At 41.0% G+C, this 24,467-nt stretch overlaps 1 protein-coding gene across 1 annotated transcript; it reads right to left on the bottom strand.

Moving 5' to 3' along the window:
- Positions 1-1,575: 1,575 nt before the first annotated feature.
- qtgal (queuosine-tRNA galactosyltransferase) lies at positions 1,576-19,673 on the bottom strand. Its single transcript, XM_085410447.1, has 12 exons — positions 19,253-19,673; positions 18,099-18,215; positions 17,905-18,004; positions 16,645-16,709; positions 15,777-15,842; positions 14,849-14,944; positions 11,386-11,481; positions 10,185-10,309; positions 7,846-7,981; positions 7,654-7,722; positions 7,481-7,555; positions 1,576-5,974 (listed from the first exon to the last, which is right to left on the bottom strand). The coding sequence occupies exons 1-12, from the start codon at positions 19,385-19,387 to the stop codon at positions 5,894-5,896; spliced, it is 1,161 nt and encodes a 386-aa protein (XP_085266573.1). The 5' UTR covers positions 19,388-19,673; the 3' UTR covers positions 1,576-5,893.
- Between the last annotated feature and the right edge of the window lie 4,794 nt (positions 19,674-24,467).

The following is a 24,467-nucleotide window of genomic DNA, read 5'->3' as shown; positions in this document are numbered from 1 at the left end:
TTTGGAATACAAGGCTGTGAAAAAAAATTATTTGGACAATTCTAAACCACAAATTTAGAATAAGCTTATATACACAAGAGGTTCATATCATTTCCATGCGCCACTGTCTAGATGCAGTGTTTACTGTTATTTCTATGTTGGGATTCCCAGGGTAATGTTGGGATCTTTAATGATTTAGGTAACCGTGGTAATGTATTTGCGGATTTATATATGTATGATGTTTGCTTATAAGCCTTTACAAATATTTCTCTCACATATTATGTTTGCACTCGTATTTGAATTGATTTGTGAACAACTTTGTGAATAAACGCTCTCAGAAAGGGCTTATACAAAGTATTACAATATAATTATCGTTGTTAATGAATCAGTAAACAAGTGCTTATCCTTAAAATGCATCTCTCCTTAGGTTTGAAATAGGGGTAGACACTGCCTACACAGGGACTCTCGAGTTTAATCCTGTCACCACCACAGAGGACTCTTTCTGATGTGCTGTTTGACCTCAGATGCTCCTGCACCATGTGAAGTATTTACAGAGCAGCAGAACCTCTGACCTTCTCCCCTGCAGTCACCTGGCTCTTCTCAAGCAGACTGACAGGAGGAACGCCACGTCTGTCTACACTTTTCTTCCTCACTGAGCCAAACACACAATTGCTCTATCTCCCATTACAACCTTTGTGGCCTTTACTTCCTTTCTCTCAGTCTTTTTTGGTTTGTTTTTGTTATTAAGAAATACTAATTTACGCATGGCAGCTTGACAGTAGCTGTTGAATAAAAGGAAGGAACACTGAGCCCACGCCAATGAAACACCACTTCATGCTTCCCTACAAAGGAAGACAGTGAGACAGTGAAAGTGAGGAATATGATTTTAGGGCTGAGCATCTACTTCGCTGTAGACTGTAATGATTTGTTTTCTTATACTGTTTATACCCCGTGTTTGCCTACTGGTGGTGGTCAGAGGGCCCGGTGGCGCCTGTGTCCGGCAGCCTCGCCTCTGTCAGTGCGCCCCAGGGCAGCTGTGGCTACAATGTAGCTTGCTATCGCCAGTGTGTGAATGTGTGTGTGAATGGGTGAATGACTGAATGTAGTGTAAAGCGCTTTGGGGTCCTATGGACTAGAAAAGCGCTATACAAATGCAGGCCATTTACCATATATGCTGAGCAGAATTGTCATCACTACAACTGATCAAAAATAAATAAACACAATTTCTACAAACACAATTTTCTTCTTTCTCGAGTCATTCAATGCAGTGTAAATGTTTAATTACCAGCCAGTAACCTGAGGTACTCTGAAATTTTTTAAATGTTTCATAATTGTCTTGGTTTACACCTATCACCTGGTGCCCGATCCAATTAATTTTGCAGTGTCTTAATGGCAGTAGCTACTGTGGATGTATACACAGAAATGCCAGCATAGTCTTGCACAAGATTATCCATTTCTGGATAGTCATGTCCAAGACTGCATGACTATAGATTTCATATCCCAAAGACATCATGGAGGAAATCAGTATTTGACATTTTGTGGCCTGATTTCTTTCACTGCTAATGATGCTGAGGTCTTAATGGTACATGTCAGAGTAAAAATTAAATTTCAGCTATTATAATAATAATAAACTTTATTTATAAAGCACACTTAAAAACCAAGGGTATGCCAAGGTGCTTAACAAGTAAGATAGAGAATAGGAGGAGGATAATAGAAATAGGACCAAAGCAAGTACTAAGTATGCAAGCAGATAACTGTCACTGATACATAGGAAAGCAACGGGTACAGAGCAAACAAGAATTTAAATGAGCATAAAAGTGCATGATATAAAATCATAAAATAAATATTAACTAGAGGGAAAGGCAAGATTGAATAAGTGGGTTTTTAATCGTGATTTGAACAGTGCAATGGAATCAGATGTGTGGAGGTCGAGAGGAAGGGTATTAGCTTTAAGGACTTGTAAATGTCTAGCAATTTTCTGGCCTTGGTGATCATTTGACCATACATTTGTTAAGGGGTTTACTCTGTACACTTGAAACATTTCATATACCTCACATCAGTGGCCAAATTAGAATAACCAGTTAACCTAACATGTCTTTTAACTCTGGGAGGAAGCTGGAGTACCTGATGTAACACCACACACCTACAGCGAGAACATGCAAACCTCATAAGGAAGGGCTTCTGTGTGGCCAATCAGACCAGCCCAACCAGCTTTGTAGTTACTATTTCAAAGTAGGAATGTACATGCAAATAGATATTTTTCCTTCCACTTCACAGTAGTTCTGTTTTGCTGGTGGTTGTAGCTCAGGAGTTACAGCATGTTTTTTAGTGATCAGATGGATGGTGGTTTTATCTGTGACTGCTCCAGTCTGCATGCCAAACTATCCGTGGGCAAGATACTGAACCCCACGCTGCTCTCCGAAGTCTTCATTTGAGTTAGAGAGAATTTAGACATAGAAAAAAAGGTGCACTGGTGAATGAAGCATGTTGTATAAAGTGCTGTAGGTGCTTAAGAATCGTAGAAAAGGACCTATTTGGTGATAAAATTAACAAAGCTATCAGTTTTTGTTATTTTAGGCCTATAATTGCCATAAAACATGACATTGTAATAATGAAAATGAAGAGCCAAAGTATTTATAGTTAAACAGGCTGCTTTGCCTTCATCATAAGGTTCAAAGACCTTTTGTGGCTCCGTAGAGATTCGATTAAAAATCGAACCGCCCAGTTAGTTGCTTTTAATTTGATTATACGCTGCTATTGCATAACACTTCCAAAGGTAAAACAGATGGTAATTATTGCAAATAGTCAGTGTGCTTTCTCTTTATAGTGCAGCATTTTACACAGCATGCATGTGCATCTCCTTTTCAGACACAAAAACCTCTTCTGGAGGGAGATGTCGAAACAAAGGAATGCTGTATCATTCCAGGTGAATGAAAAAGCCCTCAGTCTCTGACCCGTGACCCCCCTTCATTCAAACACTCCACTCTCTTATCTCTTTTTCTTATCAGCTGCACTGCCAGAGCTCATGCAGCTGTGTAAGAATGCGTGTGTGTATTTCTTCTACACACGCGTAGATTTATTTGACCAGTGAGGGCAAGCAGGCTCCAGGGTCGGGGTCATTCGGTCCGCTTGTGTGTGTGCATTATGAGGTCTGATGTCTGCAGAGCACCAGAGTGTATACACTGAGTAAAGCTCTGTTTACTCTCTTTCATAGATCCTCCATTAGAGCTCACTCTGATCATCCACCAAGTGCTTCATCATGAGGGCAGACTGGCTAAAAAGTGCGTTATTTAGACAGGATGCGGTCTTACTTAAACAGCTTGTTCTCAAATATTTTGTGTTCATTCATCCAAAGAATATTACAGTTTTATGACTGCACATACTTTGAATGACGGGTTGCATTCGGAAGCAGATAAATGTTACGTTTCAAATATGCCCCACCTTAAACAAAACGGCAAATCATTTATGTAAAAAACCCCAAATCACATGCAAAGTCTCTCTCTGGAAAAGCCTTGTTGATTAAAGGGAAAATTCACCTCCAAATCATTGTTGTTGTTGTTTTGGGTTTTTTACATTACTTTGGTGTGAGTCACTCTGTTTGGAGAAATCAGCTACAGACGCATTAACCCCTCTCTTGAATATAAAAGAACTAAATGGCACTTTTTTTTATGGAGATCAAAACTGTAAAAACTATACCAGCTGTGTTTATCGATCTGCAGAACAAAGCATACATCCACCTGTTACAAAAAGTAGGCGACAGCTCGGCAGGACATAAGCATTAATGGTGTCCCACACTCAGCTGAGATGTAATATCAGCTAGCTGCACTCTCCTTTTTCGGTGGACATGGACAGTAGAAAGAAAATAATTCCTACAAAAAATCATTCTGTGTTACGGGATTTTTTTAATCACCTAGGTCATTGGTGTGGACACAACAATCTGCCCAGCACACTAAAATGTGCCATTTAACTCCATTAATTTAGCTCTATTATATCAAAGACAGACATTTTTACAGCCGGGGCAACTGACATGAAAACAACAATCTGGATGGATAAAACGCACTCCAGGGTGGAGGTGGAAAATGGGTAAATCTGATTTTGGTTGTACTGTTCCTTTAAGTTTTTGAGTTTAAAGGAGAGAGGGAAGAGGGGGTGTAGATAGAAGCTAGTGGCTAAGTGGATGTGAATCTTTTTTTCTCTGCCCAAACAAAGCACTGTGCGGTGTGGGTGGCAGAGGCAAGGGGCTTTCACCTCAAACCTGACTCACTCCTGCTATTTATCCAACACTAAATCCAATCCTACCTACTAATGTGGTGCAGTGATTATGTGTCACTTTGTGCCTATGATAACAAAGGTAGCGAAAATAAAACTTTGGTAGGGATGACGACCGTTTTTTTTAACCATCGCTGCCCTTTAAACTGTTGTGGCCAAATTTACAGTAATGCAAACCACGACGCCAAACCAGCAAACATTGGGGGATATTTTGTGTGGATAGGTCTGTTTACCTTTGGGCAGAAAAACTCCTCACTCTGTGAGGTAACATAAATGTTTTTTTTATGTGTTTACGTATCAAAATTGTGCCTTCTTAAAGAGGTTATTGTTCTTTAGATTTCATAAGAGACCCAGGGAAAGAAAAACAAATGTGAGTTGAATCTGTGTTTGCACATTCTTTGCAGATGTGTGCGTGCATCTGATTTTACACAGTTGCATCAGGGAACAATTGTTAAGAAATGTAGTCATAAAACATCCCACCCTTTATAAATTGTACTTTCTGTCATGACTGCACTTCCCTTTAACTTCAGTTACAAGTTCAAGAATACAGGTTGGCAATTATCGAACTGGCTTCACACAGACTGTGTGATATTTTATTCCTTCAGTAATGAACACTGGCAATGTCCTCTTGCATGATATAGAACAGTCATCTGTAAAGTACAAGGGTTTCAGATCTTCACATTTGTTTCTATCATTTCATATCTTCCCTTGTGCTGCCTCTTTCAGCTGTGGTTCAGTTCATCGTTACTTTTTGCTTTTAAAAGTGTCAGTTTAACATTTTGGGAAATATACACGCTTTTTAATTTAAAATAATAATAAACGTGTCAGCAGTCAGTCAGCTTAGCTTAGTGTATTATCACAGCTAAACCTGTTGCATGCGTATTTCAGGGAGTTCCTTTCTCAAGGCACAAAATAAAGGGAGGAGAATATTTAAATCAAGCATCCAAACTATTTTAGTAATGTTTACGACATGTCAGTAACTGCTTGCGCAGCTATTTAATTCTGAAAAAAATCAGGTCTTATTTTTTGCGCTTGATATTGAAATGAACTTAGTGCCTTTTTTGTAAATCAATAAAATAACCACACCTTGGCCTGTTTAGTAAATCTGTCCCCACCTTTGTAAGACACTAAATTGTTTTGTTTCCATTTGACCTGTTATGTACATTTTTGTATGTATTAAAGATGAGGAGACTCAAAGGTGTTAGGCTGTAATTGTTGTTAAATTAAGCTATGTTAAATTTCACTTGGTTTTATATTTTCTTTTTTGTAATATATGAGTCTGGTATCAACCATTACTCATCACTCAGCAAGAAATGTGGAATTAGCCTTACAAACCTTTGTGCTATGCTTAAGGAGAGGGTCAGAAAAAGTCAGAGCTGGGATATCCTGTTGTGACTTTATTAGCCGATATATCAAAGTGAAACTACAAAAAATGGCATTTAACCCATTTTAAGACTTAAAATACACGACAGCCATCTCCTACCCTCATCTTTGTAAATGTGCACTTATTTCCAGTGTTCACTCTTTTCCTGTTATTACCTGCCTACTTCTCAGTTTGCATATATGTGAAAGTGACGTATTCCTCTGCATTCCACTGCCTGTTAACCTGCAAGCCTCCTCCAGTCTTCCCCATCTCCCTGAACAGTCAGTTGAAGTGGTAATAATCTATTCCTTCCTTCAGCTGCAAAGAATTTAGATTTTCCTCCAGGTTGCCTCCAGTCATGTCCTACGAATGAAAAGATGCCACGAGAGAAAGAACATTAACAGAAAACATCATGGCAGGCCACAGTTTCTACAACACAACTTTCATTCACAAACATCATCATTTTCTTTCAAGTGTGGACTAATCAGCCATCAGGGTTTGTGGACTTCAGAATTCTTTTGACTTGGTATTTCTTACTTAAAGCAGCAGCAAGCAAGAAGGAAAAGGAAATAAATAGTGAGAAAACAACCTTTTCCTGCAGCTTTGTCTTTAAACTGGGGGGAGGGGGGAGTGTCACTGTGTCATTGAGCTTTTTACATAGCTAGCTGTTACCTTTGATTGCATGTGAAAGTAAGGTTAACAGACTAACTATGCAAGAAAAGAATGACATGCTCGATGTGCATTTTGAAGCTGATACAGTAGAAATGTTTCTGAAATGCTGATATTAGCACATTTATTGCACTTATCAGACCATCTTTGACACTCTTGTTTTGATAGATTTACTCCTTTTTTTTCTTTTGTTTTCCAGTGCAGGCAGCTGTTGCTAATGTTGGAATATCAAATTTTCCTGCAGGATTTTCTGCCACTCAATCAGGCATTCCTTTATATGAAGGAATGCCTGATTTGAACAACAGTTTTTTGGAACATCCCGTCTCTTGTGAATACCAAACTCTCCTATCAAGGGCCAAATTTTCAAAATCCTGAACAGATCCAAGAGGAGTTGCAGAAGTCTTGTTTTTGAGGCTACTTGAATTACAAAATGCTAAAAGGTCCTTATGGAATTTGACCAATGATAGAAAAACATGATAGACTCCCTCGGCTTTAAGCCAAAAGAAATACAACAATAAATGTTTGACTAAACTAAAGGAATTTAGGTTGAACCAGAGTCTTTGAGAAAAGTTGAAATCAATATATTTGCTGATAATAAATATTTGACACCTGGGTGTAAACCCAGTGTGATTGAGTCCAGGTGTTTGTTTATGTGGATGTCATAGAGAACAAGAGAGAGAATGATTGGGTCCAGGTCTCCATCTCCTCCGACTCTGATTACTTCTCCCAATTCCCATAATTGAGCAATTAGTAGACCCCTGAGGTGGGGTGGGGTGGGGGTCACCATAGATTTGAATCTGAATTTGGCTGTGTGATAAATAGATATTACGTGATTTAACTGCCACAATGGATGTGTGTGTCATTACATACTGAAAACCAATGAATAAAAAGAAACTGCCATTGTTCTAGGTAAAGCCTATGTGTACTGCCACGATCTGGAGCATAAAATGCAAACCATGATGTGTTATATGCAAACACAATAGTGGCAAAAACATGTAATGTTTGTACAAGCATCGTGTGATCAAAGATCAGGCTGCTGTCTCTACCCATTTCCTGACAGCCTCTCCTGTGTTTGTGTGTGTTATGTCGTGCAGTGGGCACACGCCCTTCATCATTATGTTGTTAACATAGATTACAGACCTGAGGAACAGATGGTCAGAAACAGCAAACATACAACACACAAACATGCTTTTTGCTCACCAGTTTGACACAGATGATGAAAGGAGCGGAGGCGTTTTTGTAATGCAGAACTTGAATCTTTGGCTTAGGCCTTTCCTAGAAAGATACGGGAACACGAGAGAGGTTAATAAAAAATAAATCACTGGAATAAAGCCATCTTGGAGACCTGTTTAATGTAACAAATATGATCTCACCTTGGACTCCTCGTATGTATAGAAGCCTTTCTGGATCTTGTTCTCATCCACATCACAGAAAGCCTTGACCTAAAATAACAGAATGACACTAATTTCAAACACGCATTTCACAACTTTTTTCATTATCTGTATCTACTGAGACACAGGAAGCAGGTTGATTTGGCTGGTTATTTCCATCTGAAGGCAACATACTTTCTTCTGATTGGCTGGGCTAAGCGATCGGTACAGCTTTCGGCCTTGTTTACCAGCGTTCCATATGGTGAAGCTCTCCCATTGGCTGAGAACTCTCTCCTGCAGGAAGTCTACTCGCAGCTTCCAAATAGTCTCTCTGTGAACAGAGTGGCCAGAGAAGTCTAAATTAATCAGACTGTCACTGGTACAACTCCGAGATTCTTTTTATTTAGTGTGGGGAAAGAAGCAGTTGAATCTAAGCAGCAGGTTGAACACTTTCAAGGAAGCTGAAGGTCTTGGGAGAAGCTCCCCTCTGAACCCGTTTAACAGTTTCTGGGGTTTTTTTGTTTGTTTTTTAGAGATTTCTCTCTGGAAGTCCCACTCTGACCACTTGTACTTGCGATTTCACACTGAGGCTCAAAGAGCAAGTATCACCTACTGAGTCAAAATGAGCAAACTTTCACATTATAAGTCACTACTAGTGACATGAGCTGGCTCTTAGGCTATGAGCTAAGGACTAAACAACAGCTTTCAGTAAAAGACTCTACGAGTATGTTTGTTGTGTATTTGACTTTCCTAGATTCAATTAATCTCCCACAAAAAAAAACAAAGACTTCTACTGTAACTCCTTAAAGTGGCTGAGGAAGAATATTTACCATTGGTGAACTGTAACATGTGCTGTAGTCAAAATACATCAAAACCACTTGTTTCCCCCTTCTCTTATTACCTACCCTTCTCGCCAGATCTGAATCCCTTCATCCACTTCCCCAAAAATTAGATTTAAGTTGAGCAGTCGTCATTTACACTGACTGCAAAAGCTCTGGGATTAGAGGAGGAGCAAGTGTAAGGGTACAAAACAGAGCTTCCAATGACCGATCGAAAAAAAAGCAGCTGATGAAATGTTGGTCAGTTTGTTTACAACCGGTCTGATTGAGACAGCCTAACTTAGTTGTGCTCTATTGTAAATGATCAGTGAATACAAATGAAAGCTAAAGCTACAAATTTAAACCATCCTTTCGGTGTCATACCTTTACAAAGCGGCAAGTACTACATTTATTAAGTTGTGATCTGTTGCTTTAAGTAGATGGAAAATTGTATGCATGTAAATTAGTTTGACTTCCTGTAACCTCTGCACAACTGTGTACAGGGTTCTCTCTCTCTCTCACACACACACCCTCAAGATTAAATCTGTCTATGTTTACAAGCTTAACCCCCTTCTACTCACATTTTAAAACAAAGGCACTAATAATGAGAAATCAAGCAGACATTCTCAGAAAGTGCTTCACTCTCATCTCTTGATGCGAACTTCTTACTTTTTTAAGCACTGGGCCTCATATGGCAAGCAAACCCGATTCCACCATCATCGTGGAGCTCGGGTGGTCTCCAGATTCCTTGGTTATTATGCATTCTCTATACAGGCTTTGATTCTAAGGCAGGGCAGCAATATGGTAGAGATTAACTACACACAAACCTTTTCATCTCTTTTACAAACAGTGCATTTCTGTGTAAGTAAGCCTCCCAACTCAGTTACTTTTTGGCAGTATCTTTTAAAAGACTTGACACCTCACATTTAGCACATCTACAATTACATGCATGAGCAAGATCGACGTAAATAGACAAAAATAAGATAATGGTTTCATTTCACTAAAGAGAGGAAGTAAGTAGGCAGTACATGGGAAGGGGTTATAAGAAGTAGGGGACAGTGGAAGGCAGCTAGCTTGAAATAGATCTCCAAAAATAGATGATAGATGAAGACAGAGGAGGATGATTGGTGAAGGAGTGCGTCAACACGGGCAGATATACGAGCACTGGTTAGACGCAAGGGAGAAAGGAAGGAAAGAGGGAAGGAAGGTGGGATAACAGGAAAGAAGGGATGAAAGGTTAGGCAGTGTGAGTGGAGAGAAGGCAGGAAAGATCTTTTTCTTTGGTGTGTTTTAGATTTAGAGACAGACCCACACACCTGCAGAGACTGCATGCTGATGCACAGGCAACAGCAGGAATGCACACGTGCTCACACACACGCGTGCACGCGCGCACACACAACGCTACGCAATATGTCAAACATTTCTGTTCACAACGCAATCCGATTCCCTCCCAGCACCACTGGACAGATACTGAGCATTCCACAGAGAGAAGAAAACGCATAGAAATTCCTGATTCATACGCTGGGAAAGTGACTGAAATTCCACAAACTCAAGCTTACTAAAACACGTGTCTGTGTATGTGTGTGAGTATATCTGTGTGTGAGCTCTGAGAAAATCTGGGATGCCAGTGGGCAGCTGTGAGTAGGTGGAGGATCAACACCATGTCCAAGTATGTGTGTGTGAATGCAGCTGAAGAGGAATGATGGTTGGACTGACTCAGTTACGGAGTGAGTGGCTGCTTTCTCATGATAACGATATATCAGCAGGCACTGGTCAACCCGGAACAGACCCCCACCATGACGAAGACTCTGGTAAAAAAAGAGAAGATCCTCTGGGACTCCCTGGAGACAGAGAAGAAGAATTATGGTATGATATGACATATGCCCAAACACAGAGAGCTGCAGCTAGGCCTTACCTCCACTAATCCGAGTCACTAAACTGAACCTCCTGAATATTTGGTGCTTTTTAAACTGAATTGTCTGACAAATAAGATGACTTGGTATGCGGCTAAATAAAGACCATCTAGTCCATGTTGGAAGTGCTAGCTGATAACTTGCCACACTACCTTCTAGTCTGAATCTTGTAAATTCTGATTCCAAAAATCCAATATAGCAACATTTAAATGCTAACATTAAGGGTTCCTTTCTTCTTTTAACAACAGTCCACAAATAAGGAGTAGACCAGTTGCTGGATGTTTGGGAGATTAACGTGTTGCACTCTTATCTGATATAAGACTCCAGCTGGTTAACAGTCCTGGGTGTTGTCTGTCCTGTTTGTAGTTTCATGATTTTTAGCAACACTTACTTTTCAAGCCTTTCGTAAACCCTGTCCTAACCTTTTGTGTTGTTATGCTCACTTTTTCATGGAACAGTAAAATGACATGATATATTTTCAGTGTTCTATAATGAATAAAATATGGATTTACGGGATTTGCAAATCATTCCCTTCTGTTTTTATTAGCATTTTCCACAGCGTCCCAGCTTTCTTGGATTTGGGCTTATATATCAGATATCAAATGTATTTTTGATAGTGAGAACATTTAACAATTGTGTTTTTAGCAGTGTGCTAGATGTGAGAAAGGAAAACGTCAGGCAAGGTTTCAGTTGGATTTTCACAGAATTTCCTAGTTTTCATGTGTGAAAACAGCTGATATGAGTAGGGGTGAGAAGTCGAATGCTTTAAAGGATGTTCTTATCAGCTGCTCGAACAGTGTCTGAAAACTCCTCCGTTTCCACACCTTTCCATCTGGGTAATTCTTTCTGACATCCACAACCAATTCATACATTCAAGAAGTGACAGGTCAGGTGTATAGAGGTGACCGATCACTATTATTTCTGACATTTGGTGAGTCGACAAGAGCAACAAAGTGGGTTTGTGAACACCTCAGAGAGTCAGTTTGAGTAATAGGAATGCTTACCTTGCCTCCCTCATCAAACGGCCCAACTTTCTGATACCATTCCCGTGAGCAGAACCATGTTGGCATGACAACACTGGGCCCATGGGAGGTGTACACCTGAAACCGACAAACTGTTAGAATTTCATAAATTTTCAGTTTGTGGCAGATCTGTAGGAGTATATTCTGGTCAATAACCTAATAAAGAGACAATATACAGTGTCATATTAGCTACACACCGTCCAACTTAAATTAATTGTTTGTGTTGCTGTGCTTGAGATTCATTTGAAAAAGTTTTCATGCACATTTTTATTCAAGAATGTATCTAATGCATCTGGTTTTACACGTTCTTACCTTTAGCTCACAGGGTGCCAGGAGGAGCACAGGCAACGTCAACACATTTTTAAAAAAGTTTTTTCTTGTGCCACTTTCAGTAAATAAAGGTTATTAATTACTATGTTTTTATTTTCTTATACTATTTCTGTTATTTCACATTGTGCGAACTTTACTGGATGGATTTTGAAGCTACTGGCTCTGAAAAATTTCGCAATAGTATTTAAGCAACAAGCTGCACTCAGGAGAAGTTTAGTTCTATTCCTGAAAACAAAATAGGTTAGAGTGCAGCCACATGTGCTTTCTTAAAGCAGTGTGTGTGCTTCCTGAAGTGTGCAGGGGAAGGATACACATTTCCATCCTCTCGCATATGATTCTTTGACTAATGAGTTTGTTTTGGCTTCTCCTCGTTTCTCTGACCGCAAAACTCTTTTAATACATCAGGATCGGATTATGTCCACTATATTTCTTTCTCTTTTTACAGATGCAGGCCCCCATCTCATTTGTTACACCAGCACCCAGCCCCCTCTCAGTTCCCCACCCCTGCTTGTTCCTCATCTCTGTGTGCATTTTGTAACAGTAATATTTTTGCATATTGAATCTAAAGGTCATTTCAGGTGGTCCTACTTCCCTCTCCCACTACATCACTCTGTCTTACACACTGTGTGCATATGCATTTGTATTTGTGTGATTGTTCATGGTTGAAGTGGAAATACTACTGCGTAACAGAAATGCATCACAGATGAAAATAATTGTGCAAAACATCTGGATCCAGGCAGTTGAACAGCTGGACAGAATCTGGAGTGTATGAGTGTGTGTGCATGTGTGTGTGTCCGCCTACGTGCATCTCTTTGCCTTTCTGTAGTAATATTGCAACATTTTGCAGATGTAAGCTGTGGCCAAAAGCATGAATAAGAGACCAAGTTCTGGGAAAGACTGAGAGCATTAGGGTGAACGTGAGTAATCAGAGGGGTAGAGAACATTTTAGACAACCATATCTAATGCCCTACAGATGAATGTTAGAGTAAAAGAAGCAGTGCTCAATGTAAATTTTAAAGTTTAACTCGGTTAAGTCCAGTTTCTTTGTCAAGAAAGTAAAAGCAAAGGCAGATAGAGTCAAGAAAGAGAAGGGGAAGGAAAAGGAAAAGGAGCGGCTTTTAAGACTGCAGAATCAATGTATGATCTCATTCTCATGCTCCATGAAACTTAATATCATATAAATATCCTGGAATGTCTGCTAAGGAGTTATGCAGACCTTGTGTGTGTGTGTGTGTGTGTGTGTGTGTGTGTGTGTGTGTGTGTGTGTGTGTGTGTGTGTGTGTGTGTGTGTGTGTGTGTGTGTGTGTGTTAGGGAGAGTGAGCCAGTCCAGGTTGTCTTGTATCCTTAGTGACAGCGTGTTTTGTTAAGTCAGAAACAGCAGACTTCCATCTCTTCAAAAACAGACATACTTCCAGGGGTTTTACTTTTATATCACTGTTTTTTTTTATTACTTCGTGAATAATGTAACTTTTTAAAAACGCACTGGGTAAATATTTTCACTTGATCACATCGTCAAAGAAATTCTAAAAAAATGTTCCAATACTTATAGTGTGAATAAGTATTGGAATTTGCCTATTTAGAGCGCTTGTATGGCAAACACAAGTGGACACAACTCTCAAATCTTGCCCACTATATTTGATTATGAGTACAAGCATAAAGTCATAAATTACAGCAAAAACGTAGCCAAGCTGGTCAAGTGACCAAATGCTTTCATGGCTTTGAGTGATTAGTATGGCTCATGATTAGTTCATAGTTCCTCTTGCCAGGGCCAACAGCTTGTGCATCTGTTATGCATCTATCAGGGTGTATTCACTGGTTACCTTATGGCTTCCCATCTATGACAGAAATCATAATTTCATTAATGTAGTCAGCACTTAGGTCAAGAATGTTTAACACCATTACCTTTTATGTCTTTATGGAGCCCTTTACCAATGAATTTGGAACTTACATGTTACTGTCATCATAGGACAATTAGAAAAAGACTGAACAAACATGGCTTATTTGGCTTATATCCCTCTAAAAAGAGCACGGTAGAAGAGTCCACAATACTAATAGAATAATGGAGATTTTATTCATAATGCACAGTGTCAGATTTGATGAAAACCTAATATAGTATATCTGCACAAACATCTCATACCTACTGACATGCACCCTGGTGGAGGGATGATGACCTGGGCTTGTTTTGCAACCACAGGGCGCGGGCACCTTGAGTAGACCATAAAGTCTTTGTATACCAAAGTATTCTAGAGCTAAATGTAAGACTATCCATCCAACAGCTAAAGCTTGGCCCAAATTGGGTCACGCAACAGGACAATGATCCCAAACACAGCAGCCAAGAAGAAGCAACGTGCTGCAATGGCGCAGTCAAAGTCCCAACCTCAGCTTGATTGAAAGGCTGTGGCAAGACCTCAAGAGAGCCGTGCATAAGCAAATGCCCACAAACCTCAATGAACTGAAGCAACGCTGTAATGACAAGTGGACCAAAACTCCTCCAGAATGATGTGAGAAAACGATGAAGTCATACAGAAACCAATTACTTCAAGATATTGCTTAAAAAGGTGGCTCTACAAGCTACTGAATCACAGGGTTCATATATATAACGAGTCCTTTGGCATGACTGCAGATGCCGTCAATGTATGAAATATAACAAGGAGCACAGAAACAGTTTGAAGCTTGTAGGTTTATTGAGTAGTGAGCTACCTGTTTTCTTATTTTTTCTTATTTTTTTTAAATGATGTACTCAATTTTTCAGACAGCTTTACAGTATAATAAAACTAAAGTGCTTGTGTATGATGATTTGGTAGCTGCACAAGGCTTTCTACACAAAGCTCAAAACTTTTACCAGCTTCCACTACAGGCTGCCCTCAGCAGACAGCTGACACTGGGGTCTGTTTCCTCTGCTGGGATTGTGATAGACAGAGAGGTCAGGAGTGATGCAGCATCCTCTCTCCACTCCACAAACACATTTCCGTGGAAACTGCGTACAGCAGGTATGTATCCTGTTTCAAACTGACCTAGTAGCTGCCTGTCACGTGACCTCACGCATTCACATATGCATGCGAAAACACATTAGTCGGCAATCAAAACATGCTCCGCTAAGCTGCATTCATTTACCTGTGTGATGAGCTGGTCCTGACTGAGTGTGTTGATCCAGCGAGTGTAACGCTCTGTAGATCCTTCCGGTACTCGCTGGACTCTGCAGCCAATCAGCTATCATGGAAACACACATACACAACTTTGTGAGTAAAATAAAAAATTTCACTCCAAGAACCACCCAAAACATTTTCAATCATTTTAGACAAAATTCTGTATCAGAGAGCTTCTGTGTTTGTTTTTTTTGTAAATCGAGCTGCACAAATTTCCAACGATTTGAGTAATTATGCTTCAGATTGAAGGCTGAGTTTGAAATATTAACTTGATTTTGAAGTTTAATAGAATTGTTTAACATATTTTTTTATTTCAGATAATAAAAAAACTAAGATATTATTGGCAGAATAACTAATAAGTCATCTAAAAGTTCTAATACATTTCACCCAAATAATGCAAACTACTGCTTCATATCGTGTTTCCTATGAGACATATTCAAGCAAAAAAAGGAAAGAAAGAATTACATCAGAATCAGAGGATACATAAAGAGAGATTATAGAAAACTGAAAAACAAAATACGGGTCCCATTTTTTCACCTACAACTATAAAAAAATTACAGTTGGAACAGAACCAGGCAGGCTGTTTATGGAGGACAGCAAGCCTGCTGTCTCTATGCTGTCGCCCTTATTTTCCACACACACATGACCTATAACCCCTGACCTGCCAGGTCAAAGAAAGCATCAACACCGGATACTCACTCTGTTCTACATGCCAACTGTACAGCAGCACGCGCACGCATGCACATGCTCACTCTTACAAACAATATCTTTTTTGTTGTTGTTGTTTTCATTTTAACACTGATAGTCAGAGGGAAAGGTAGAGAGGAGGAGGAAGAGAAGTGAGAAGAAAAGACAGGGAAGGAAGTGATTAAGCAAACGCTTAAGAGAGAACTTACAGTGTTTTTGTGCAAGACGGACGCCTCATACTGCAGACGAATTCTTTGGGGCAACATAATGTCATCCTAAAGTTAAGAAAATAATTATTTTAAATGTCTATGCCAATAACATGTGACAACAAATGGACAATACACACAATTCTTTTTCATTTGCACTTAATGAACTATATTAGAGCTTGGTCAAAATGGTTTAGGTTGAATTTTCTATTGTTAGTTTTGACAATTTTAGCATTTTAACATAAAAAACAATTTTTTAATAATCTCGGAGGGTCTGTCTAACTGCAATGATAGATAGAAAATAGGCAAAAAACTTGATGTACACAGAACAAGAGTTTATCTTCATAGCGTGGTTGAGATAAAGGCTGTATTTAAAGTTTAAGAGGGTAAAATATATCAGTATATCAGCATTACCAGAAAAAGAGTCACAAGAATAAACAGAACTAGTTGACTGCTTTCAGATAAACCAATCTCATAGGCACTGAGTGTTTTCTGTGAAAAGTTAGCAGAAAACAGCCAAGTTGATATGATGCGACTCCGAAAGATAAGAACAAATATAGCCAGAGGCGATCAGAGGTTGGAAGATTGTCAGATGTTTGGAGCTTTCATTTTTGGCTGTGTCAGATGAGTGTGTCAGGTGAGTGTTTCAGATAAGCAGCTACAAAGCACTGTGTCAAAAACAGAGCTATCCTAATCTAACTTAAACTTCTCTTTCATGTTCATGTTTAGCCCATCAGTCGGTAACTTGACTGCTGAGATCTGTGTTTGCATGTATTTTCTGGATAACTGAACACCCCGGTATGATTTCATTATTTTGGACATACTATTGTATGTGTTATGAAAGATATGAAGCACACTTGGTCACACCCACCGCATCCTGAAAGCACAAGTATTGCCCACGACTCTGACATATGGCCTTATTCTTTGCATATCCCACTGAAAGACAAAAGAACATTTCATGCTTATTTGTTCTTACGGTTTTAAATATGTCTTTGTGAGACAGTTAAATGTGTGCTTGGATTCTTAATGAACTGTCAAACCAGACAACATGAAAAAGCGCTGCCGGTGTGTAAGCGCTTAAGTAAAGGCTCATTTATTACATTTCTGCTAGCTTGAGGGCTTTCAAATGTACTGCAAATTGTAGCGCATTGAAATGTGTTGCACTACGTTACAATGCACATTCTACAAATAAGTAAGAGACATGAACTTAACACATCCATCTGAAATCAGTATAAATTGCTGCAGAGTACCAGTTCCTGTTTCAGTCACGGAAAAAAAAGTCTCTTAAAGGTTGCACTGTATTTCTGCACTTCTCCTTAATTAAGCATTCACAAGAGTAAGTCCAACACTCATCACAGAGTGGAAGATTTTAAGGACCAGATCTTAAACGGCCCCTGATAAGCTGTTGCACCAATGGAAACTGACTTATTGTCTGAACTGCTTATTTTAATACAGTGGGCTGTATACAGACCTCGCTACCAACTGTGTAACGCTTCTGACAGTCACCAAACAAAGTAAAAGTACTTCAAAGCCTGTTGGACACAATTTCAATGAAACATTTTGTTCAACCCAGTAACCCTCGTGAAATGCTGAACGTGCAGATTCAGTGCAGCTGATCCCACTACTGATCAGCAGGGCCCAGAGTATAAAGACTGTTAGAAATGGCTCATTTACTGCCAGTAGGCCAATTTGGCAGCATTCAAGCTGCCTTCTTGTTAATGAGCTCAGTAGCTTTCACCGTTCTTTGGAGATTGTGTTTGGTTGAACTTTTGCCTTTGTTTTTGGTTGTTTCAGCATAAGGGCTGCTGCATGGCTGGTCTTTATGTCAACCATGTTCATATAAACTGATTTTACATGTAAATAAATCCCCCTTCTTTCACATACTTTCCATTTCTCCCCAGAAACTTGTCAGTACTCACCTCAGACGTGGTTTATTCTGGGGAATGTAACAATGGCTTTCATTTGATATCATTAGCTGCCACAAATGGTGATAGGAACAACTGGGAAGATGTTACGGGAATTATGAGCATCTACTAGCATTAAGGCCTTCATGTTCAACTACAAAATAAAGGTCACATAATTTGATTGGGAGCGTGGACTGACTGCTGATCATATCCCAAAAGTTACTGACCTCCTTTAGGTTGTTCAGAGTTGTGACCAGAGATCACCACTGAGATGCCCTTTGCCTCTAGCCTCTCCCTCCAACCTTCCACCACTTTTTTCGAGTCATCCTAAAAGACACGCACATGCATAAGAGTTAAGTGATGTCTCAAACTATGAGACAATGTATTCTTTCACTTGTGTAAATATGCCTACAAAACCTACGGTGCTTGCGTCATCAAACACCGACAGCTCCATGGATCCAGAGAAATCTTGGACCAATATGGCCTGCAGACATTCATCCAGCCAGCATGATGCATTATACACTGGCATGACAATACTCTGAGTAAAGAAGACACAAATAGAAAGTTTACACTCAGTTCAACTGCTGCTTTGGCAACCACAAAAACAACAATCAAGCAGGATGGTATAAACTGGAAGTGCAGGAGGGAAGTGATCTTGAAAATGAGTAAAATTGCAACTGTAGCACTTCTTTAATCAAAAGGGCATGGAAATAACAAAAGTCAAACTCCTATATAGTAAGTAAGTTGAAATTGCCAGTGTCTATATGTACAACGTTTCCAGTATATTAGGCACAACTTGGTTCAGACCAATCAAGCAGCTTTCTAATATTATACTGAACCTGTTACAGCTGCCAAAATAACTGACACAACTAAGGTATAGACTTGAGACATGTGGGGGTATTCAGTGGTACTTGGTGCTGATAATTTGGCAGTGGGTCCTGGATTTCTGGGGTGGGATCTCCATCAATCTGGCTTGTTTTACAGACTTCATGTCAATCTTTCATGGGGTAAGAAACTGGGCAAATAATTTAGGGACTTTTTCATTTTTAATGGAACAGTTTTGTTTTGCTTTTTCCATCTTGTCATTAGGTGCCCTGTGCTGAATTGGAGGCCGTTGATGTTGGGGAGTGCTTGGTTTGCAACAACATTTGTGTGGGTGTCAAAGTGAGAGTCACATAAATACCAGCACTCAATGTTTCCGAGTGCATTACACTGTAATATGTGGTTATTTTATTCATCTGTCCATCTACTGTTTAAATACTGTGGCTGACTGGTGTAGCCCAACAGATGCCACTTTCATTATTAGGATCTGTAATGGTTTCCCTAAAATAACTATAGCAAATATTTACGTTTCAAGCCCTGTATCTCTAGAAGACAAGCCTGTTGCTCTATTAGTTTGCTCTTAACAAATTAAAACCGCAAGTAAATGCCACACCACCGAAATAGAGACGAGGATAAAGCCTGTATGCTCAGTAAACAAACTATTTAGGGTGGTAATACTGGCCATATCACTTTTTATAACTTTTACTCTCCTTAATGTCGATATCGACATTAAATTGAGTCATCATCACCCACCACATCCACAGTGCTCTTCTCCACCTCCCGCTCTTTGCCTCCTGTCAGTGTTTCCGTGGTGCGTAGCCGCTTCGGCGGGTTCATGTCGACCTCTGACTCCCTGACCTGCTGCTCCGTGTCCTCGCTACGTCTCATGGGGCCAATATAAAAAGTAGCCAAGCGACCGCTAACTCGAGGGTATAGAATATAAGCTATAAGAAATGGTTACAAATGTGTGTACATGTACAGAAAGGCAGGCAGACACGCGAAATCCACGTGGATTAAAGCAAAGCCATTTTAGGACACTTCTCAACATGAAGTGGACCCATTTCTACTACAAACATCACCTAAAAGGTCTCCTGTGAATTTTAACAGCGGACATCGTGACAATTTATCCTAAAGATGTAGCTCAAACCCACAGTGTTGCTAGCAGTTTAATAACTTCCGCAAATAATGACTCCCGGACGCTCATTGGCTCATGCAAAACACGGACAGACACCGGATTCGCTGCGGTTCACTGTCAATCATCTAAAGCGGTGACGTAGACGAAGCGTATGTATTGCTGTTTGTTTGAAGATACCGCGTTTCTGAAAACATGGCACCGGTAAAGTGTAGGATGAGGCTTAATTATTAAACAAACTGTCTAATTCAAGCTATTGGGATATTATTGGGATATATTTTGCTGTGCTTGTTATATATATATATAAAAAAAACACCCAGCACGCCCCTGCGGGCGGTTTATCCTTCAAGCTCGGGTCCTCTACCAGAGGCCTGGGAGCTTGAGGGTCCTGCGCAGTATCTTAGCTGTTCCCAGGACTGCGCTCTTCTGGACAGAGATCTCCGATGTTATTCCCGGGATCTGCTGGAGCCACTCGCCTAGCTTGGGAGTCACCGCACCTAGTGCTCCGATTACCACGGGGACCACCGTTACCTTCACCCTCCACATCCTCTCGAGCTCTTCTCTGAGCCCTTGGTATTTCTCCAGCTTCTCGTGTTCCTTCTTCCTGATATTGCTGTCATTCGGAACCGCTACATCGATCACTACGGCCGTCTTCTTCTGTTTGTCTACCACCACTATGTCCGGTTGGTTAGCCACCACCATTTTGTCCGTCTGTATCTGGAAGTCCCACAGGATCTTAGCTCGGTCATTCTCCACCACCCTTGGGGGCATCTCCCATTTTGACCTCGGGACTTCTAGGTTATACTCGGCACAGATGTTCCTGTACACTATGCCGGCCACTTGGTTATGGCGTTCCATGTATGCCTTGCCTGCTAGCATCTTGCACCCTGCTGTTATGTGCTGGATTGTCTCTGGGGCATCTTTACACAGCCTGCACCTGGGGTCTTGCCTGGTGTGATAGACCCCAGCCTCTATGGATCTTGTACTCAGAGCTTGTTCTTGTGCTGCCATGATTAGTGCCTCTGTGCTGTCTTTCAGTCCAGCTTTGTCCAGCCACTGGTAGGATTTCTGGATATCAGCCACCTCCTCTATCTGCCGGTGGTACATACCGTGCAGGGGCCTGTCCTTCCATGATGGTTCCTCGTCTCCCTCCTCTTTCTTGGGTTTCTGCTGCCTGAGGTATTCACTGAGCACTTGGTCAGTTGGGGCCATCTTCCCAATGTATTCTTGGATGTTCCTTGTCTCATCCTGGACTGTGGTGCTGACACTCACCAGTCCCCGGCCCCCTTCCTTCCGCTTAGCGTACAGCCTCAGGGTGCTGGACTTGGGGTGAAACCCTCCATGCATGGTCAGGAGCTTTCTTGTCTTTATGTCAGTGGCTTCTATCTCCTCCTTTGGCCAGCCTATTACCCCAGCAGGGTACCTGATCACGGGCAGGGCGTATGTGTTGATGGCCCGGATCTTGTTCTTACCATTCAGCTGACTCCTCAGGACTTGCCTGACCCTCTGCAGGTACTTGGTGGTTGCAGCCTTTCTAGCGGCCTCTTCATGGTTCCCATTTGCCTGCGGGATCCCCAGGTACTTGTAACTGTCCTCTATGTCTGCAATGTTGCCTTCTGGTAGTTCAATCCCCTCAGTTCTGACTACCTTCCCTCTCTTTGTTACCATCCGACTACACTTCTCCAGTCCGAACGACATTCCAATGTCATTGCTGTATAGCCTGGTAGTGTGGATCAGTGAATCGATGTCTCGTTCACTCTTGGCATACAGCTTGATGTCATCCATGTACAGGAGGTGGCTGACAACTGCTCCGTTCCGTAGTCGGTATCCGTAGCCAGTCTTGTTAATGATCTCACTGAGGGGGTTCAGGCCTATGCAGAACAGCAGTGGGGACAGAGCATCTCCTTGGTAGATCCCGCACTTGATGGTAACTTGTGCTATGGGCTTGGAGTTGGCCTCTAGTGTTGTACGCCACATCCCCATTGAGTTCCTGATGAAGGCTCTTAGGGTCCCATTGATCTTGTACAATTCTAGGCATTCCAGTATCCAGCTGTGGGGCATTGAGTCATAGGCCTTCTTGTAATCAATCCAGGCAGTGCACAGGTTGGTCAGTCTGGTCTTGCAGTCTCGGCTGATTGTTCTGTCTACCAGTAGCTGGTGTTTTGCACCTCTGGTATTCTTGCCAATTCCTTTCTGTGTCCCGCTCATGTGTTGACCCATGTGCCTGTTCATCTTAGCCGATATGATGCCTGACAGGAGCTTCCATGTAGTACTGAGGCAGGTTATTGGTCGGTAGTTGGAGGGGACCGCTCCCTTCTTGGGGTCCTTGGGGATCAGGACCGTCCGACCTTCGGTTAGCCATTCCGGGTGTCTCTCGTTAACTAGCAGCTGGTTCATTTGTGCTGCCAGACGCTCGTGGAGTGCAGTCAGCTTCTTCAGCCAGTAGGCGTGAACCATGTCGGGCCCTGGTGCTGTCCAACTCTTCATACTGGAGACCCTTTCTTGGATATCTGCCACTGTGATGGTTACTGGACCCTGTTCAGGGAGGTCGCTGTGGTCTGCCCTCAGATCCACTAGCCACTGAGCATTGCCGTTATGGGTTGCATCCTTCTCCCATATGCTCTTCCAGTATTGCTCCGTCTCCAGCCTTGGTGGTGCTGTTCTCTTATTGTTCCCTTGCCACTGAGAGTACACCTTTGCTGGTTCTGTGGAGAACAGCTGGTTTATTCTCCTGCCTTCTATCTCTCTGGTGTACCTCCTCAAGCGGCTGGCCAAGGCTGTGAGTCTTTGCTTGGCAGTTTCCAAGGCCTCAGGTATGGACAGCTTGCTGTATTTCTTAGGCACCTTATTTGTCGCACCTTTCTGCAACTCTGTTAGTTGGCTAACCTCCCTCCGTGCTACTTTGATCTTGCCCTCTAGCCTCCTTCTCCATGGAGGGTACTGCCCCTTGTGGCTGTTCAACTTGTAGCCAAGCATCTCACTGATCACTGCTGCCGTATTGTAGATCAGCTTGTTAGTGTCGGTAATCGTGGTTGTAGGTATTGCCCGTAGTGCTGCATTAACATCATCTAGCAGACCTTCTGAGGGTACTTCACGTAATCTTGGTAACCGGCTACGGGGGATCCAGGTTTCAAGCTTGGCCATGATCCTATTTTTCAGGTCAGTTCCTCTCGCACTCAACGATCCTTCTCCTATCGCACTTGGGGCTATGTACCCAATCTCGGGTGGGGGTGATGATATCTCCCCCCTGACCTGGCGTCCTGACTCCTCCTTGCCGTAGCATTTGTGTTGTACCTCGTCAATCTCTAGCTGTGAGAGCAGTCCCTTCTTTCGAATGTTGGAACACTGAGCTACTAGTTGTTTCGCTGTCATTGTGGATGTTGGGTATCGAAGAATCCATAGGTCCCTCATCCTATTCATGTAGCCCCTTCCGCCGGGGTTACTTGCGTAGTAGCATTCCAACAACGCCCTGTTTTCGTCCCTTGCCCACCGATGCCTTCTTGTTCCAGTAGCCCACTTTTCGTCAGGGTGCCCTGGTTCCTCAACACCTGACGCGGACCTTGTTGATCCGGGCGACGTCCGAGCCGGCATGCCTTCATATTTATCTGTCTCGCTCATGTCTGCGGTAGGCTTGCTTAGCATAGGGGGTCTAGCCTTAGGACCCTTACTGGATACAGACGCCCCAGGCAGGAATCGAACTTGCGATCCTCTGTTCCAAAGGCGTGTAGTTTAACCACTACGCTATCCAGCTGCTATATATATCTATATATATATATATATATATATATAAATTTAAAAAAATATATATATATGTATATATATAAATATATATATAAAATATATATATATTTCCCCTTTTCATTAATATTTATTATTGTTATTAATCCATTGCGCAAAATTACAAAACAGAAGCCTAATCTCTTACTTAAAATTCTACAGTAAAATATATCACAATGGATAAATAAATAAGTGACTCGTACAATAAGTTTATTTATAGTTATTATAGTTATCTATGGTTATTGTCTTATTTACTTATTTTAATCGATCGACCTATCTATCTACAGTGATGTGAAAAAGTAGTAAAGTAATAAATTAAAAAAAATTCTATCTATCTATCAGCACCCAATCCTTTAAATCAACTAATAATACATACATTATCAGGTAATTAAAATGACTTTAAATGTTTATAAAACAAATTTCATCATCGTTTTAATTTAAAGCACAACCGTGCCTCATGCTTGATTTGTTCTTGGCACAATAAAAGACTAAGTCATACACTCTGCTAATGTCACCGATGCGTTGTTTGTAGTATCTTAGTATCTTAAAATTTTATTTTCAAGTAAATGGAAGAAGATTTATCCCTATAACTCACTAAAGTAAACAGCTGGGTGTGTCGTTCTGGCTTCTTTGTTCTGTTTGGTCAGACTCAGCACTGATGACATACAACTGTGCAGCTCTTAGCTCTCATGTTGAATAGGGACCAGATCAGTGTGTTTTTCATGTTAATGTTGGCAGCCATAGCATGGGATGTTTGTCTTGGTGAGCAGACAGAAAAACAGGATGGGCCATTGTTTTATATCATAGTTTTTATTTTCAAAAGTAACAGAATCACGAGGGAAGATTGTCTGTGTGTATAGGAATTAGTGATGCTGAAGTCATGATATCTAAACTCTGTTACACATTAGCTTCACTTCCACTGTATAGATTGCTAAACCCCCTTGTTATTCTCAAAATAATCCTCATTTGTTCTTTTTGTGCACTGATAAAACCATTCATGAGCAATAAAAAGAGAAAAGCCTAGAGGAACCAAGCTGCTTAACTTGTATATTATCCACT

Source organism: Rhamphochromis longiceps, linkage group LG6 (genome assembly GCF_057381845.1).
Source record: "Rhamphochromis longiceps isolate RC_006_pf linkage group LG6, R_longiceps_female_GT1.1, whole genome shotgun sequence".
NCBI lineage: Eukaryota > Metazoa > Chordata > Actinopteri > Cichliformes > Cichlidae > Rhamphochromis > Rhamphochromis longiceps.
Note: the sequence above shows the minus strand (reverse complement) of the source record. Positions and strands in the feature narration are given on the sequence as shown.

Excerpts from the sequence above, each read along its gene's own strand:
- qtgal (XM_085410447.1), bottom strand. The coding sequence starts at position 19,387 with ATGAGACGTAGCGAGGACACGGAGCAGCAGGTCAGGGAGTCAGAGGTC. Across the intron at positions 18,005-18,098 it reads TGTTTGATGACGCAAGCACC|GATGACTCGAAAAAAGTGGT; the intron begins GTAGGTTTTGTA and ends CGTGTCTTTTAG. Across the intron at positions 11,482-14,848 it reads AGGACCAGCTCATCACACAG|GTGTACACCTCCCATGGGCC; the intron begins GTAAATGAATGC and ends TGTCGGTTTCAG.